The sequence below is a fragment of the Microtus oregoni genome, unplaced genomic scaffold (genome assembly GCF_018167655.1).
Source record: "Microtus oregoni isolate MIOR12 unplaced genomic scaffold, Mior012 000045F_ref0000178, whole genome shotgun sequence".
NCBI lineage: Eukaryota > Metazoa > Chordata > Mammalia > Rodentia > Cricetidae > Microtus > Microtus oregoni.
Window position 1 is genome coordinate 8,689,628 of NW_024543219.1, and position 17,007 is coordinate 8,706,634.

At 46.3% G+C, this 17,007-nt stretch overlaps 1 gene segment (V, D, J or C); it reads right to left on the reverse strand.

The window, feature by feature from the left end:
- The window catches only part of LOC121435073, a 347,534-nt gene that overhangs the window by 55,409 nt on the left and 275,118 nt on the right, over window positions 1-17,007 (reverse strand). The window contains 1 exon segment of the C gene segment in view: window positions 3,930-4,001. Coding sequence covers window positions 3,930-4,001 — 72 coding nt within the window.

The window sequence follows — 17,007 nt, forward strand, 5'->3', positions numbered from 1 at the left end:
GATGTGTTCCGCTGAGATGACAGCTGCCGGGGAGTTAACACAAAGACCACATATTGGAGGCATCTTGGCCTTTCAGACCCCTTTGACATATTTCAGTCAATTGGCTCCTGAACTAAAATGTCAAGCTCTCAGTGTTGGTGCTCACACTCCTGGGCTTGGGAAACTGAACAGCAGCAGCAACAACAACATGAGCGGTCCTGGTACAACCTGGGCTGTGCCCATTAGGGCCGGACTTTACTAGCAGGTGTCTTGCACATTTGAGACATTTGTATAACCCCACAATGAACCTCAGAGCAGCCTTGCTAACAATGTTGCTCCACACCCACCTGGTGTGAATCTACGCCGCTAAGGCCAGATTAAAAAGTCATGTCCGATATGTCCTCTGCACACTTAGAATCTGTGCCGTGCCCTCTGCCTGCAGAAGAGTAGCCATTTCAGACAGTGCTGGGCACACATCTCTTTGTGAGAAGACACTGTCCTTGGTAGAGTTCCTGGGATGGCAACTATAGTGATGACAGCTTTCTCTTTGATCCCTTCCTCCTGGTTCAGTCCTGTCAAGCTGCACTGAATGTCTCCTTCTGCCTTTTAACTGTTTCCTCTCCTGCTTGCCACTCACTGACTTAATTATCTCTGAGCGCCCACGCTCTCCAAGCTCCAGGCTCTCTCTAATTCAGGTCTCTTTGGCTCCCTTAGGGTCCCTACAAGGAAGATCTAAAAGGCCTGAAGTGGGGAAGGGAACAATGGTGTTGGGGGACACTGAGTTGGGCTCTCTCTCCAGCTGTCTCTCTCCACACATCGGCTTCGCTTCACTGTCACACATCTCTCTGCAGTGGGGTTGTACGACAGATGACAGGAGGAATTTTATGCATCTTAAAAAATAGTTGCATTTCTCTCTTTTCCCAGTGGGATCCAGTTGCAAACACAACTGGAACCAAGTCTTCCTATCTGCTCTAGTTATTGGCAAGGATGCGAGTTATCGTGAACTTTAAGAATGGTTTTAAGCTCTGGACCTGTCACTCTTTGGAATTACTTGTCATTTTTTGCCTGTGGTTTCAGTGACAGGGAATAAACATAGTAACCCCTTCTTTCTGGCCTTCCTTTCTCTCTTTTGTAGTTTTGCATTTATAGATATAGTTGGATACATTCAGGGGACATAGAGGGATTTGAAGTGAGACCTTATGGTCCCATACAGTTGTCTGTTTTCCCTTCTCTGCTTCATTTAAGACCCTCCAAGCTGAATACGACATAGCTATTCATCCACACCCTGTTCTGATTATCTCTCTCTGCTGGGGAGGACTCCCGTGGAGGTGGCCTTAGCTGGGCCAAGAAGAGTTGAAGATTGCTATACGGGGGACCTTTCTGATAGGGAATGCTGTGAAACATAAGATGACTTACTCAGGAGGAGTCAGTTGGAAAGAGTTCCCTCCTCTCCCCAAAAGTAAGTGCCCCACTTCCAGAAAAGACTCTGAAAATGGAAACGATCCCAGCTTTCCAACATCAGGATTGGCTACTCTTGGGGGAAGAAACTAGACGAGACTGAAGTTGACTAAGGACCCTGAGCAGTGTTAGTTTACTTAGGCAAAGTGCGGCTCCTAAACAGCACACATTCTTTTAAACCCGATGCCAGGGACGACCCTTCAGAACCCCATTGTGCAGCCACGTCCTTTATCACTTACTTGGGTGGACCCTAAGGATGGTCCCTTGTCCAAATGTCAGCTTGCCCGTGGAAGCACCAGTAGTAACACTGTAACAGAGGCCTTTGCAAAAACACCTGGTGGAACCCCCAGGCTCACAGATAGCTTTCCATTTTAGTTTTGGGGGAAATAAACTCACCCGGAAAGGCCTAGGCCTATGAGGCTGAGTATAATCCTCTAAAGGTCAAGGCACCGTTTCTACATTTGGTCCAGAGACACTGACCAGCCGCACCCAGGGCCTGCCTCCCACCCCTCTTTCCTCTGGTTTCACAACGAGGCTTGCTGATTTCTCATGCTCAGTGTTCTCTTCTAAAGGTCTCATTTCCATTTACAGCATCACTTTTAGGACAGTTTCTCTGTTCAGCTTGCAAGGCATGTCCTTCCCTCCCCTCGAGGCGTCACACATTTCTGATGACAATGAATTGATGACAAGGAGACAGGAGGATAGAGGATAGTGATCCCCATTTGGAGGCTGACTGGAATGAGATGAAATTTAGACTCAGCCCTGGGAAACGCTGTCTCCTCAGCTCCCTTCCTGCCTTAGCACAGGAGAGGGAAATGGTGGGCACACTGAGCTGAGCCTCCACACAGTGTAGCTTTCTGCTGTTCTTGCACTGATGGCATGCAAGCAGAACCTCACAGGACGTTTACCTCTGAGCCCGGTTACCACAGTGAACTATCTGTTAACGTAATGAGCTGTTTGGGGACCCTACCATCTCTGCAGAGGTGTGCAGACTTACAGAGCAGGCCTGGCACTCCAGTGGATAATGAGATGTCCCCACGGAGACATCCCTGTAGAGTTACTTGGGATGGCTGTAAATTCCAGGCCTTGATCAAATGAAGCTCCTAGTGCTGACAGTCACAACCATGGGAAACTGGGGGCTTTGTTGTCTAGTCTGATGGATGCCACAAAAAGTTGCAAAGAGAAAAACTCACATGATTTTATTATATGACATATTTTGGTCCTTTAACTCAATTTGACTTTTATACTGTTAAACATTTTTTTTTTCAACTAAGTTTTTGGTAACATCTCTACCCTGAATCAATCATTAGAGTCCCTTTCCTGGAGCCACTCTTTTTAAGAGCCTTGCCTGGTCTGTTTCACAACAACCCCACCCCACTGTGGCTCTTCTCTTGATCACAGAGGACAGAGCTGAACTAAAGGAACTAGGAATCTGGCTTCTATGCAGCACCCAGGGCACACAGCCTACGCCATGGCACCCTTCAACGTTCTCCTCCTTTCACGGTAGCTGAATTTTAGAACAGGTCAGTTTTGAAGTAGAGTCTTAAAACCCACGAGCAACACAGGTATTTTTGAAAGTGTCAATAGCAACCACAGGGACTTTTCTGTGAGATTTTAACTGTTTCAGTGCACACACGTCCTCACCAGTGCACACACGTCCTCACCAGTGCACACCCGTCCTCACCAGTGCACACCCGTCCTCACCAGTGCACACACGTCCTCACCAGTGCACACACGTCCTCACCAGTGCACACATGTCCTCACCAGTGCATACCCGTCCTCACCAGTGCACACCCGTCCTCACCAGTGCACACCCGTTCTCACCAGTGCACACCCGTCCTCACCAGTGCACACCCGTCCTCACCAGTGCACGCCCGTCCTCACCAGTGCACACCCGTCCTCACCAGTGCACACCCGTCCTCACCAGTGCACACACGTCATTGTCAGATTCCTCTAGTCTCAAGTGAACTAAGAAGAGGCTGAATGATTACCTATGAAAGGGATTTAATGCTCTTCCCAGTGAACCAGACAGTCTCTCCTACAGAGATCTCAAGTCTCCAGGCGAGACTGAGTAGTTTCTTTGAGAGAAAGAGCAAGAAGGCATAAGAAATAGATCAGGCTATAGGATTCCCATCATTAATGAAATTTTGGGTCCCACATTATTTTGGTGTAGTTTTAGTATCTACATTACTTTTGGTTCACTAAATTTGCAGAGTCACAACATGCCAATTTCCTCTCAATCTTTCTGGAAAATCCTTTCCAGACTTAGCTGAATCCTTCTGGATCCTATATTCAGATTGTCTCCCTGTACCAATAATTTGACTTAAGGCGAATTGTTGGGATATTTTTGGCTAGAGGCCATCTAGTCTTTGTACTGTGGCATTGGGCACCATCTCTCCACAATAAATCCATTCAGATTTAGAAGCTAAGCTGGGGCAAAGAGGAAAGAGAGGCGTCTGAATGTCCCCTTCTGCCTGTCCCTTAAGACTTACTTGGAGTCACAGTTAAGAGAGTTCCTTTTCCAAATGTCAGTTTGTAGCTGCCGCTTCCACTGTTCCCACAGCCTGGGGAGGCTTTACAAAAACAGGAACTAGGGCTGCTCTTGCAGAAGGGCCCTGGCTGCTCTCATCCCCACACTGCATTGCAGGTTTGCCAAGACCTGGGCTTCTAGAGGCCAGTGGAAGGCTGTGATATAGAAACCCAATATATATATATATATATAAGACATATATATATATATGTCTTAAATGTGATTTTTTTTTATTGCTCTTTTTATGACTAAGCTGCCACCTTCGTTTTGGTAAGCCTTTTCTCTCTCTTCCTTCCTAATTGTTTTCTCCAGCTCGGTACTCATGTAGTTTATTGCACTTTTTGGACCACGATTTCTCTGCTGTTTATTGAATTACTTAAAATCAATTCACTGGTTTCTGGTCCATGGGAAATGGATTTCAGAAGCAAAAGAGGTCAGGGATACACATATTATGTGAGGCTTGGTGCTTGCCCATCCTCTCTGGCCTGCTTCTCTGGAAGAGCAGGCAAACTGTGTCTGTTTCTTCATCAGAGCTCGGAGGACACAGCCTAGAAAGATGGCTGTGGAGACCTAGAAGCAGCTTCGGCCTCCACATCCAGTCAGGTCAGCCTGTCCCTTGCTCACACACCAGCTTCTAGAAACCACTCTCGGAGTTGGGCCACACAGCACAGATTTACAATGCTTGCATGCAAACTGCACAGCAGAGCCTCTTTCCTCGCTTGAAGAAGCCAGGCCAGGTGCCTAGCAGTCAAGTCTGCTATGGAGAATGGCTGAACCTCACAAACCTGCGGGGTGTGGCTGCACCTCCCTGCTGTGCTCCTCTTGCCCTTCACAGTCTCCTTTACCAGTTGTAGAGAATGTACTGGAAACTTCAGTTTCTTTGTCAGACATTTAACATCTTTATCTTTTTCTCCTTCATAGATCTTAACTTCCTTTCCTCCCGCCCTTCATCCAGCCTTTACAGAACTTTCCCTGAAACAGTTGGATTAAAAGAATCTTTACACTTAAAAGTCTCCCCAGTGAAGTTAAGCTGACTTCCTACTTAAAGTTCCTGGACCGACTCTGGGGCCTCCTCTTTGGGGACTCAAAACACCGCTCTAAGACAGGAAAGGCTAAAAGGCACATGGAAGAGCCAGGGAGGAGCCTGTTCCCAGAAATCCTCTCATTTTCTGTGCTTAGGTGGATTTATTTCTGAACACCTCCCTCCCCAACCCACAGCCAGGTCATTGTTACTAACAGGGAGTTATCTATTGAGCATCACTCCTTGGGATTAATTTGGATTTTCTCTTTAATCTGCTTCTCAAATGTCAGTTTCTTATCTTTTTTAGAACCCCTCTGGCAGGGGAAGCTGAAGGTAGATCTCAGGGATGCATTTTCAACCTCAGCTGACATTTCACCTTCACACATCACAAATAGAGGGACCCAAAGAAAGACCACAACACTATGGGGGAGAATTTAAAACAGTTCCTTGGGAAGTGTAAGAATTATAAATAAAATAGAGTTGTATATTTTTCCTGATTATATTTCTCGTATTTGGAGAGCTCTAAACAGTCACTCCAGTCTGGAAATGCAGCTACTGACCTGCCTGCTCCTTGGGCCCCTGTGAACCACTAGACACACAGGCCAGCATCTAAATGGTTTTCTACTTGATACTGTTTTAGCATGAAGGACTTAAGGAAGGTCAAACAGAGGCAACACAGTGGTTCTGAGGACATTTTCATTCTGGCATTTTTAAATGTGGATAATAATTCAGCCATGCAAGTGGATTTGCTTTGAGATACCCAGTTGGGTAGCTGGTATCTTGGAATTATGAGGCAATGTTAACTTCTAAATAGTTAGCTGGAAAAAGCTTCCATTGGTGTAGAAAATAGAAATTGTCTCGCAAGGCAAAATTTCAGCAACACTGAAGCTGATAGAGATTAGGTTGTTTTGAGAATGGTGAGGCATCACCCAAAGCGTCCTTCTGGCCTCATGGGGTGAAGAGAAGGGCTGTTAAGATGCCTGGCCTAAGAGTCCTTTTCCAAGCCCAGGCGCCAGTTTGTCAGCAAGAGCACAGAAGTGAGAGAGTATTAGAAGGGTCTCCTCTGGTGCACAGAACTCAGTCCAGGCAAGGATGTAAACATTCTGGGAGGACCCAGTTAGAACACAGCAGTGAGCATCATCCTGAGACATAGTGACCAGTTAGTCTAAGGTTCTGTTGTAGGGCTGGCTATGGTGCCACCGTGACCAGTTAGTCTAAGGTTCTGTTGTAGGGCTGGCTATGTGCCACCGTGACCAGTTAGTCTAAGGTTCTGTTGTAGGGGCTGGCTATGTGCCACCGTGACCAGTTAGTCTAAGGTTCTGTTGTAGGGCTGGCTATGGTGCCACCGTGACCAGTTAGCAATGCAGTGGAAGATTCTGGTCAGTGGGTAATGTGGTTGTTTCCAAAGAATTTTTAAAGTGATGGTTTAGATTTAGAGACAAGTAAATGTCATCAAACATACCTGGTGTGACCCTCAGAATTGTTCCTTTTCCAAATGTCATCTTATTGTTGGCTCCAGCAGACACACAATGACACAAGACTCTACAAAAACTCAGTTGTCCGAACTTCCCCTGAAGCCCCAGTGTTTGCTTGTTGGTCTAGAAAGCTCCCAGATAAAGCCAGCCTTGTATAATGAGGAGCAGTAGTGGGTTTTGTGGACTATCCTTTTCCTCACAGTTTTGCTCACTTTTCTGGGAACGTATTAGCATCCATCCCCTACTGCTTGTCTGCCCAGCAACACAGAGGACTAGATTCCTTCTCTTCCCTCTTTCTCATTTTATGAGAGAAAAAATAGAAGCCCAAAGAGTCGGTTGATTTTCCTTTAGTTCCAAGGAAAGTCCCACCAGTTGCAGTTTTCACAATCATGTGCACAGTAGCCCGACTCCTGGTGCAGTGGGCCAGTGCCATTCTCATCTTATTATCAGGTAAAGGGCGTGTAGGGTCAAGGGCAGTGTCCTGCATGTGGCAGGAATACACCAGAAATTGTTTGGACTGGCATCTGCTAACAAGCTGCCCTGGTGTGGACTTAGGTTATAAAACAGAACAGAAAATTTGCATATCATGGGTCCAGAGAGAAAGTTGGAATACTAGAAATTAAAACTTACACAAGCTTACTGACAGTTTTGTCCCTTTCCCAAAGACGAGCTTCTGAGATCCTCCTTGGTTCCCACAGCCACACACTGCTTTACAAATACTCTCTAGACTTTCCTGCCAACTGCCAGGAGCCAGAGCTCAACCAAGTGTCCGGGGGGGGGGGGGAAGAGGGACAAAGGCAGAATCACGGTGCAATTGTGCAATTACATGGCTATTTCTGAGTGGGACAATGGAAAATATTTGATCGCCCTTTTACCTAAGAGATTATTAGATTGTTGCCTTATTAATTAGATAAGTAATCAACCCAGCTGGTTGGCAGGTACAGTTAGTTTGAAGGAGCTCAAGGCTCCAGGGTCAGAGATTTGAGTTTGACATCAAGGGCAAGTGCTTTAACTTGCTTCACCTCAGTTTCCCTATCTGCAAAGTGGGAGAATGGCAACAGCTTCTCAGTGCTGGTTTGGGGGTTAGGAGCTTATGGCTGGGTGGCTGGAGTCTGTCTGTCCAGTGCTGGGCCATCTGTGAGACACACTTCTAGTTCTTACAACTGGGGAGAACGAGGCTCCAGCGACTTCCCAGATACATTCTCAGATGTAAACACTCATCTCTGGTACCTAGATGTCATGAACTAAGCCTCAAGTCCTTCCTCCCTTTTTTGTTTATTCAATTTCATCCATTTAACCTTTTTTTTCTTTGTCTGGGTCTCATTAGCTAACCCTAGCTAGTCTGGAACTCACAATCTAGACCAGGTTGGTCTTGAACTTGCAGTGATCCTCCTGCCTCTGCCCCCCCCCCCATGCACTTAGCTTACAGGTTAGACCACTACTCTTGGCCCTTGAGTTCTCTTTCTTACTGCATGGACTTTATGAAATTATTTGCCTCCCAAGCATCCTTACCAACAGGGAAGTCATGTTTAAAATGAGGGTTGCAGCTGCACCGAACTCAGAGCCATATCAAGAGTGAGTGTGATAATAAACAGAAGGCGTGTGGCCGGCAGCTAACAGCCCTCACTGTTATTTTCCTCCACGTCAAATGCATTGCACATGACCTTAAAAATAATGACCTGAAGGTTTGGAAACTCTTGTGAGACTGTAGAATTCTAGAGTTGTCTCTTTACCTGAAGACCAGCATGGCATGAAGGGCACAGAAGAGCTGCTGGACGGTTTGACGTGGGGTGGGGGTGGTTACGCGATCCTGTGGGAAGCTGGGAAAAGCTCTATCCACTTGTAGGTGGATCAGGTACTTTTTTCTTTTTAAAAAACCTGACTGAACCTGAGTCTTGGCAGACACAGGACAAGAAGCTGTATGCCCATTAGTTGGCATGAAAAAGATCTCAAATCACATTTAGAAAGAGGGTTAGATACTCTCACACTTACCTGGATTTTCTGTGAGTTTTTTCCCCTTCCCAAATATCAACTCAGAGCCACTGACTTGCTGGGCACTGCGCTGAAGGGCTTTGCAAAAACCCGTGGCATCAACCTAATGAGCACGGCTTGGCAGAGCTTCCCAAGGACTAGAAGCTTCCTCCACTGTCCAGGTCTCAGAAGAGGAAGAAGGGACACCATTCTTTTAGTTAAACTGGGATGCTGTGACTGAGGCAGTGCCCAAAGATACGATTCTTACTTGATGATTTCAGAAGGCTGTGCAAGCCAATTCTGTATCTGTAATCCACGGGTCAAAGCCATCACAGCGTGCAATCTCACCGAATTTAAGCTCCCCTGGGAGAGTCAGCTACGCAGTGTAGACCAGCAGGTCCAATAGTTATGTCATTGTCTGAAGGCAAGGCCAGTGTTCCACCCAGGCTTCTGTTTTCCGTTTCTGCGCATAGCTGCTCCTCTCTTCTGTTATCTGGTTCAGTTGCTGTCTGTCAAGGTCCCTGCCTCAATCCAAGCTAACACTTAGGGATTTATTTCTTTTTGGAATCAATGCCTAAACTTTGTATAAAGAGTGTGCTGTGTTCCTCCATTCTGGGAGGGTCTGGACTATTCAGGGTTCCGAGACACTGGGCTCTGCCCTGGACCTTGGGATCAGGCTCAGCTGTGTGACTTTGAGCACCCTTACTTCCTCTCCGAGTTCCACTGTCCTCATTTGCAAAGTTGGGAGGTCAGAAAGGACTATCTAAGCTGGGTGTTTTTCATTGCTTCTCTGGGTTTAATGTATTCAAAAATGCTGCGTCATTTTTACCCCCTGGCTCATCTAATTCACCTCATCTAAACAAAATCAAACAAAAAAGAAAAAAAAAAGGTGAAAAGTAGGTCTCTACTTAGCATACCGGGAAGTGGTGGTTTCCAACCCTGCCATCTGCCTTAGTGTTTGATCTTCTTAGAGTTTGAAGTCAAAATTCTAGAACCAAATCCTTAGGGGGAGCTATAGTTTCTTAAAGGAATCCAGATAATTTGAAACGCAGCAAATAAACCAACAGCTTTGGTTTAAACACAGCTCTTCTTAAGCTTCATGCCCTCCAGTTGCAAATGTAGTTTTTTCTTCTGCTTTTCTGCAGGACCTGCTGTCTGTCCTTGAATCTGAGACCCTCTGGGAAGGGAGACTGACCTCCCATTGGATAAGGTGATTCCCCATGCAGCTTGCTCCAGGCCTCCAAGTACCAGGTGCTCTTACTGAGCGAGGCTGCCGAGGCACCTCTGAGTGAGGCTCACTGGACAAGTCACAGAGCACCTCAGAGTTCTTTACAGAGTGCTGGGTCTGTTCCTTAGTATCTCCAGTGATATCAGGCAGGAGTGGAGGCCAGCATCTCGAACTGTCATTTAAGGTTTTCTCTCTTTGACTACTGCAGCCTAAGATGCAGGCCACGGGAGGGAGAGACCAAGCGTGTCAGGATGCTCCAGATTTCTTCTCTGTATTCACAAGGATCAGAGAAACCTTCTGGAAACCTTACTAAGCTATTTCTCGCCTGTGCTGTTCTATAGGTGTCAGGAAGGGTAACTCTTGGTTCTTTACCACTGACCTAGAGCGGAGGAGAACTGGGGGGCCATCAAGTATACCAGGCGGGCCAGGTTTCTCTTTCCACTACACAAACACACAGAGTATTGCCTGCCCTTCCTTGGGTACCAGGAACCCAATATCAAAAACACTGTTCTTCAGATGGTTTCTCCCTGCGGACTTCAGCTTAGGAAAACATGCAATAGTGGGAGACAAATTTTTCTCCAGGTCCTGTAGGTAGGTTTGAGTCATGACTAGGACTAGAACTCAGGGCATCTGAGTTCCAGCATTACCTTCTGCATCTCTCTGCATGTACCACTTTCTCCGGGCAATCTCTCCCTACAGGAGCTACTGGCTGGCAGGGAATGATTCTCCCTCTTAAATAGTGCATATGACACCATGAAGAAAGACTTGGCAAATGAGAGGTAGAACTTCTTGATTTATCTCTAAGGAATCAGGCAGTAACAATTGATAGCAAGGGAAATGGCCTGTGGGATACCCAGGGAAGCCAAGGAAAAGACAGAGATAGAAAAGTTTGCCCTTTACCAAAAGGATAATCCAGCAGGGAGTTGGCTTTGATTGGTGTCTCTTCAGGACCCATTATGCGGAATGACACTGCATGCGTGGACGGCAAATACGAAACAGTGAGGTCCTGCCTCCTCTCCTCGCTCCCACAGTGGGACTATGAAGAGAAGAGTGCTCTTCCCTCTGAGTGTAGATGTGACCAAAGCATCCTTCTTACCAGTGTGTTCCAGGGAGCCACTACCAATTGTCAGCTCTTGGTAGCTGAGATGCAGCCTGCTGGCTCTTGCTGGTCAAGAGAACAGCTGTGGAGCAGATCCCACAGACTGTGGTTGAGAAATCCGACTGCTGGGAGTCAGACACAATTCCATCATAAAGATATCAAAGACCTGGTAGGATGAAGACTGTCCTTCCTGCAGGCTGCTCCAGAAGTGGCACCCAGGACATCATCTTCAGAGCATTTTCCCAAAATCCAGCATTATAGAGGGTAATGTGGGGTGGGTGGGATCACGGTAGGGTTCTTTAGGCTTATTCTTGCCCAAATTTGAAAGGTCTTCCCCCAAACCAGGAGCTTGGGGATGTGTTGGCCCTTGTCTTTCTTTGGAGCACTTCCTGGTATTCATCAGGCCAGGTTGTCCCAGGGCATCTTGGAATGGAAGGTGCCACAGGAAGACAGTGGTGCCAAAGCTCTTTCTCTGGACCCTTGTTCCATAGCCACACATTCCTGATGCCTCTAAGGCTTCCCTTCCAGCATAGATTTGTAGTATCCACAGTATATCTAGTGTCTGCATCCATCCAGTCAAGCTTCCCTGTTCTTGATTGTGGCTTAGGCATTTTGAAGGCAAAAATGTCTACTTCTCTGGGTGTCTTAGAGTAATATCTTATTTCCTTGAAGCCTGTCCTCTTTTAGTGACTGTCAAAGAATGTGCCCATTGGACCAATACAGAAGCAGCTGTCAGTCTCAGAGATGAGCGGGGGATGGAAATAGAAGAACAGCTTTGAGATCAGGTGTGCAAAGAGGGCGTTTTCCCTCTGACCAATTTTCTGCTGAGCTCCAGCTGGACCTGTTTACGGAGATGGGTTGGTTAGAGCAGCAGAGGGCGCTGCAAGGTCAGAAACAAAGCCACCCCAAAACAAAACCTCTCCCCTATTTTATTAATTAATTTCATTCTTTGACAATTTCATACGTGTCTATAATGCATTCTAGTTCCCTTCACCCCACTTTCTGTATCTTTCCCCTCCTCCAGCCATTCCCCTTCTGCCTTATAGGTCCCTTTCCCATGGTCATGACTTTGTGTTTGTTTGGTGACCTGCCTAGCTAAGCCAGGGACACCTGTGTGACTATGGGTATGGAGCCTGGCAGGCTGACTGCTGGGTACACATCTGAACATAACCTGCCCCCCAATCCACCACTACCCAATAGTTCAGCAGGGAGAGGAAAGGGCCCTTCTCCATGCATGACTGGCTGTTGATAGGTCCAGGCTTGTGCAGACCCAGAGTAGGCTGCTGTGGTAGGTGAGTTCCTGATTCCAGTAGCCGGGTCACACTCAGGAGACAGTATTCAGCAGCCCTTCTCTCTGTCTTCTGGTTCTTACATTCTTTCCAACTTTCTTTAAGTAACAGGAGTTATCAAGACTCAGACTGAAGGATAAAGGAGGTTTTGTTTACCCCTCTTAAGAGGTGATTTCAAGCCATGAAAGCCATCCTGCTTTTTAGGTGGTAGGTTGATGCCTGAAAACTCCTAGTTCCCTGCGAACTGCTCGGGCTGCAGGTAGCGATGTATCAGGGAGACAGCTATAGCTCTGAGGGCGATTAGTCAGTAGTGGTCTACCACATCCGGATAGAACTTGGGGCTCACTCAGTCATACAAAAGTTGTAGCCTTTTGAAGACCCAACAGCAGTGGGCATGAAGACTTATTTCTCATGCTCCCCAGATTCTTTGTATTTAGGAGAGAGCACAGCGGGCTCAAGTCTCAGGGGAGCACAGTGCTCTATGACAACATGTTTGCAGCATAAAGATAAGAAATCCTGGGCCAGGGAGATAACAGCATGTGAAGGACCCTTCTCCTAAGCTTGTTGGCCAGAGTTCCACCCCCAGATTCCCCAAGATAGAAGGAGAGAACAGAGTTCTGCAAGTTGTCCTCTGACCCCCACATGTATGTTGTGGTTTCTGAATAATGCATTGAGTATGTTCAAACATACACACACACACACACACACAGGTGCACACACACACACACCTTTGAAAGGTATGGTCTTTAGATTTTTTTTTAACTGTTGATTGATAGAACAAACCTTCAGCTAAATTTAACAGTCATTTTTCCCCACATTTAGTTAGCATCTTCTCTCTGAATAGTTTTGAGAGCAATGATCTTAGGACCATATTAATATGCACATTTGATAAATGGGTGCTGACTGCAGAAGCCCAGCTGGCTTACTGTGTGGCCCCCTCAGAAGGGCCCTTTCTGAAGAACGCCTTTCAGGAAAAGGACACCACATCTGGGAGATGTCACTTATGCCACTGAGCACTGCACCCAGCATCTGTGCCTCCTTGTGAACTGGCTGCATGTGTCCCCTGTGAGGGGCCGTGGAACCCATGCTCTTGCATGTGGTCAGATGTTACTGAAGTTGGGTAATAGGAGAAGTCATTAAGAAAATGGCTCAGTCATCAGGCAATGAAAGGAGACAGAGACAGAGTCCCACATTGGAACACCGGACTGAAACTCCAAGGTCCAAATAAGGAGCAGAAGGAGAGAGAGCATGAGAAAGGAACTCAGGACCGCGAGGGGTGCACCCACACACTGAGACAATGGGGTTGATCTATCGGGAACTCACCAAGGCCAGCTGGACTGGGTCTGAAAAAGCCTGGGATAAAACTGGACTCTCTGAGCATGGCGAACAATGAGGAATACTGAGAAGTCAAGAACAATGGCACTGGGTTTTGATCCTACTGCACGTACTGGCTTTGTGGGAGCCTAGGCTGTTTGGATGCTCACCTTCCTAGACATGGAAGGAGATGGGAGGTCCTTGGACTTCCCACAGGGCAGGGAACCCTGACTGCTCTTCTGGCTGATGAGGGAGGGGGAGTTGATTGGGGGAGGGGGAAGGAAATGGGAGGCGGTGGCGGGGAGGAGGCAGAAATCTTTAATAAAAAAAAAAAAAAAAACTGAGGGCTGTCTTTCTTTCGCGCGACCCAGCACCCCCAGCACCCCTCACCAACCCTGCCCCGCTGTATGCTAGGACCAGTGCTCAACTACAGTCCTAAACTAAGGCGACCCACCCAGAGTGGTGAGTGCCTGCCAGCTGGGCAGGCCTCAGGGTCCCCTGTAAGGGAGCCGGGCACCTTCAGCTCCAGCACCAGGCTTCCTGCGCGCTCCTGGATACCACCCCTCCCCCCCCCCCCCCTGCTCCATTCATCCTGTTGGCCCTGGATCATTGGGCTACCTGCGGCCCTGTTTAGTTGCTGAGGAATCACATCAGGACGGGTGAGTGTGTGCTACCCAGGGGCAGGCGGACTGTCCCGGAAGAGAGCACAAACCCCCTCCCTCAGCTCCTTCTGCAGGGCCGTCTTTCTTTAGCACGACCCAGCACCCCTCCCCAACCCTGCCCCGCTGTATGCTAGGACCAGTGCTCAACTACAGTCTTAAGCTCCTAAACGAAGGCGACCCACCCAGAGCGGTGAGTGCCTGCCAGCCGGGCAGGCCTCAGGGTCCCCTGTAAGGGAGCCGGGCACCTTCAGCTCCGGAGCCAGGCTTCCTGCGCGCTCCTGGATACCACTTCCCCCCCCCCCCCCCCACTTGCTCCATTCATCCTGTTGGCCCTGGATCATTGGGCTACCGGCGGCCCTGTTTAGTTGCTGAGGAATCCCATCAGGACGGTTGCGGAGGAATCCCATCTGGACGGGAACGGTTCCTGCTTCTACACTGAAGAGATATACCCTGAGAGTCAATCACAGCAAAGTCTGGACCAAGAGACCAGGCCTCTCCTGGCTCCATTTGAAGGAAGAGATGAGAAGCCGCCAATACAAGAATTCCTCCAACAATCTGAAAGGCAACATGACACCACCAGAAACCAGGGATCCCGAAATAAGAAGAATTGTACACCCTACTCCTGAAGAAATAGAAGAAATCGACTCAAAAGTGAACTATATGAAAATAATAGAGGACCTTAAACAGGAGGTGAAAAACTGCCATAAACAATTAGAGATTACAAACAAAAAGGTAGAGGAAATGAATAAATCGCTCAAAGACACGCAAGAAAACCAAGAGAAACAAGAAAAAGCAATCAAACAGGTTAGGGAAGCGGTTCAAGACATGAAGAATGAAATGGAAGCAATGAAGAAAGCACAAACCGAGGGAAGAATGGAGATGGAAAATCTGGGTAAACGAACAGGAAGGACAGAAACAAGTACTAACAACAGATTACAAGAGATAGAAGAGAGAATATCAGACACTGAAGATACCATAGAAAAAATAAACACACTGATCAAAGAAAACAGCAAAACCAACAAATTCTCATCACAAAACATTCAGGAAATTTGGGACACAATAAAAAGACCAAACCTAAGAATAATTGGAGTAGAAGAAGGAGAAGAAGTGCAGCTCAACGGTACAGAAAATATACTTAATAAAATTATAGAAGAAAACTTTCCCAACCTGAAGAAAGAGGTACCTATGAAGGTTCAAGAAGCATACAGAACACCAAATAGGCTGGATCAAAAAAAAAAACATCCCCTCGCCATATAATAATCAAAACACAAAATACACAGAATAAAGAAAGAATATTAAGAGCCGCAAAGGAAAAAGGCCAAGTTACTTATAAAGGTAAACCTATCAGACTTACACCTGACTTCTCTATGGAAACCATGAAAGCCAGAAGGTCCTGGATAGATGTACTGCAAAAACTAAGAGATCATGGATGCAAGCCCAGACTACTATATCCAGCCAAGCTTTCGTTCACTATAAATGGAGAAAACAAAATTTTCCAGGATAAAAACAAATTCAAACAATACGTAGCCACAAATCCAGCCTTACAGAAAATTATAGAAGGAAAATCACTAACCAAGGAGTCCAACAATGCCCACAATAACTCAGTCATCTAGAGACCTTTCACCAGCGCAACTCAAAGAAGGGAAACACACAAACCCTACTACTAAAAAAGTGACCGGAGTTAACAACTACTGGTCATTAATATCACTCAATGTCGATGGGCTCAACTCACCTATAAAAAGGCACAGGCTAAGGGATTGGATACGAAAACAGGATCCAACGTTCTGCTGTCTACAAGAAACACACCTCAACCACAAAGACAGGCACCTACTCAGAGTAAAGGGCTGGGAAAAGGCTTATCAAGCAAATGGTCCTAAGAAACAAGCAGGTGTGGCCATACTAATTTCTAACAAAGTTGACTTCAAACTTAAATCAATCAGAAGAGATGGAGAGGGACATTTTATCCTCATAACAGGAACAATTCATCAGGATGAAGTCTCAATCCTGAATATCTATGCCCCGAATATAAAAGCGCCCACGTATGTAAAAGAAACATTACTAAAACTCAAGGCAGCCATCAAACCACACACACTAATAGTAGGAGACTTCAACACTCCTCTCTCACCAATGGACAGGTCAATCAAGTGAAACCTAACAGAGAAATTAGAGAATTAATGGAGGTAATGAAGCAAATGGACTTAACAGACATCTATAGATTATTCCACCCGAAGAGGAAAGAATATACCTTCTTCTCTGCAGCTCATGGAACCTTCTCAAAAATTGACCACATACTCGGTAACAAAGCTAACTTACACAGTTACAAAAAAATATTAGTAACCACCTGTGTCTTATCAGATCACCATGGATTAAAGTTAGAATTCAACAACAATGCTACCCTCAGAAAGCCTACAAACTCATGGAAACTGAACAGTCAGCTTCTGAACCATACCTGGATTAAGGAAGAAATAAAGAAAGAAATTAAAGTCTTCCTTGAATTCAATGAAAATAAAGAAACAACATACTCGAACTTATGGGACACTATGAAAGCAGTGCTAAGAGGAAAGTTCATCGCACTAAGTGCACACTTAAAGAAAACAGAGAAAGCACATATTGAAGACTTAACAGCCCACCTGAAAGCTCTAGAAAAAAAAGAAGCAGACTCACCTAGGAGGAGTAGAAGATTGGAAATAATCAAACTGAGGGCTGAAATCAACAAAATAGAAACACAGAAAACAATCCAAAGAATCAATGAAACAAAAAGCTGGTTCCTGGAGAAAATCAACAAGATTGATAAACCCCTATCCAAACTAATCAAACGGCAGAGAGAGAATACGCAAATTAATAAGATCAGAAATGAAAAGGGGACATAACCACAGACACAGAGGAAATTCAGAGAATCATCAGATCTTATTACAAAAGCCTGTATAACACAAAACTGGAAAATGTAAAAGAAATGGACACTTTTTTAGATAAATACCATA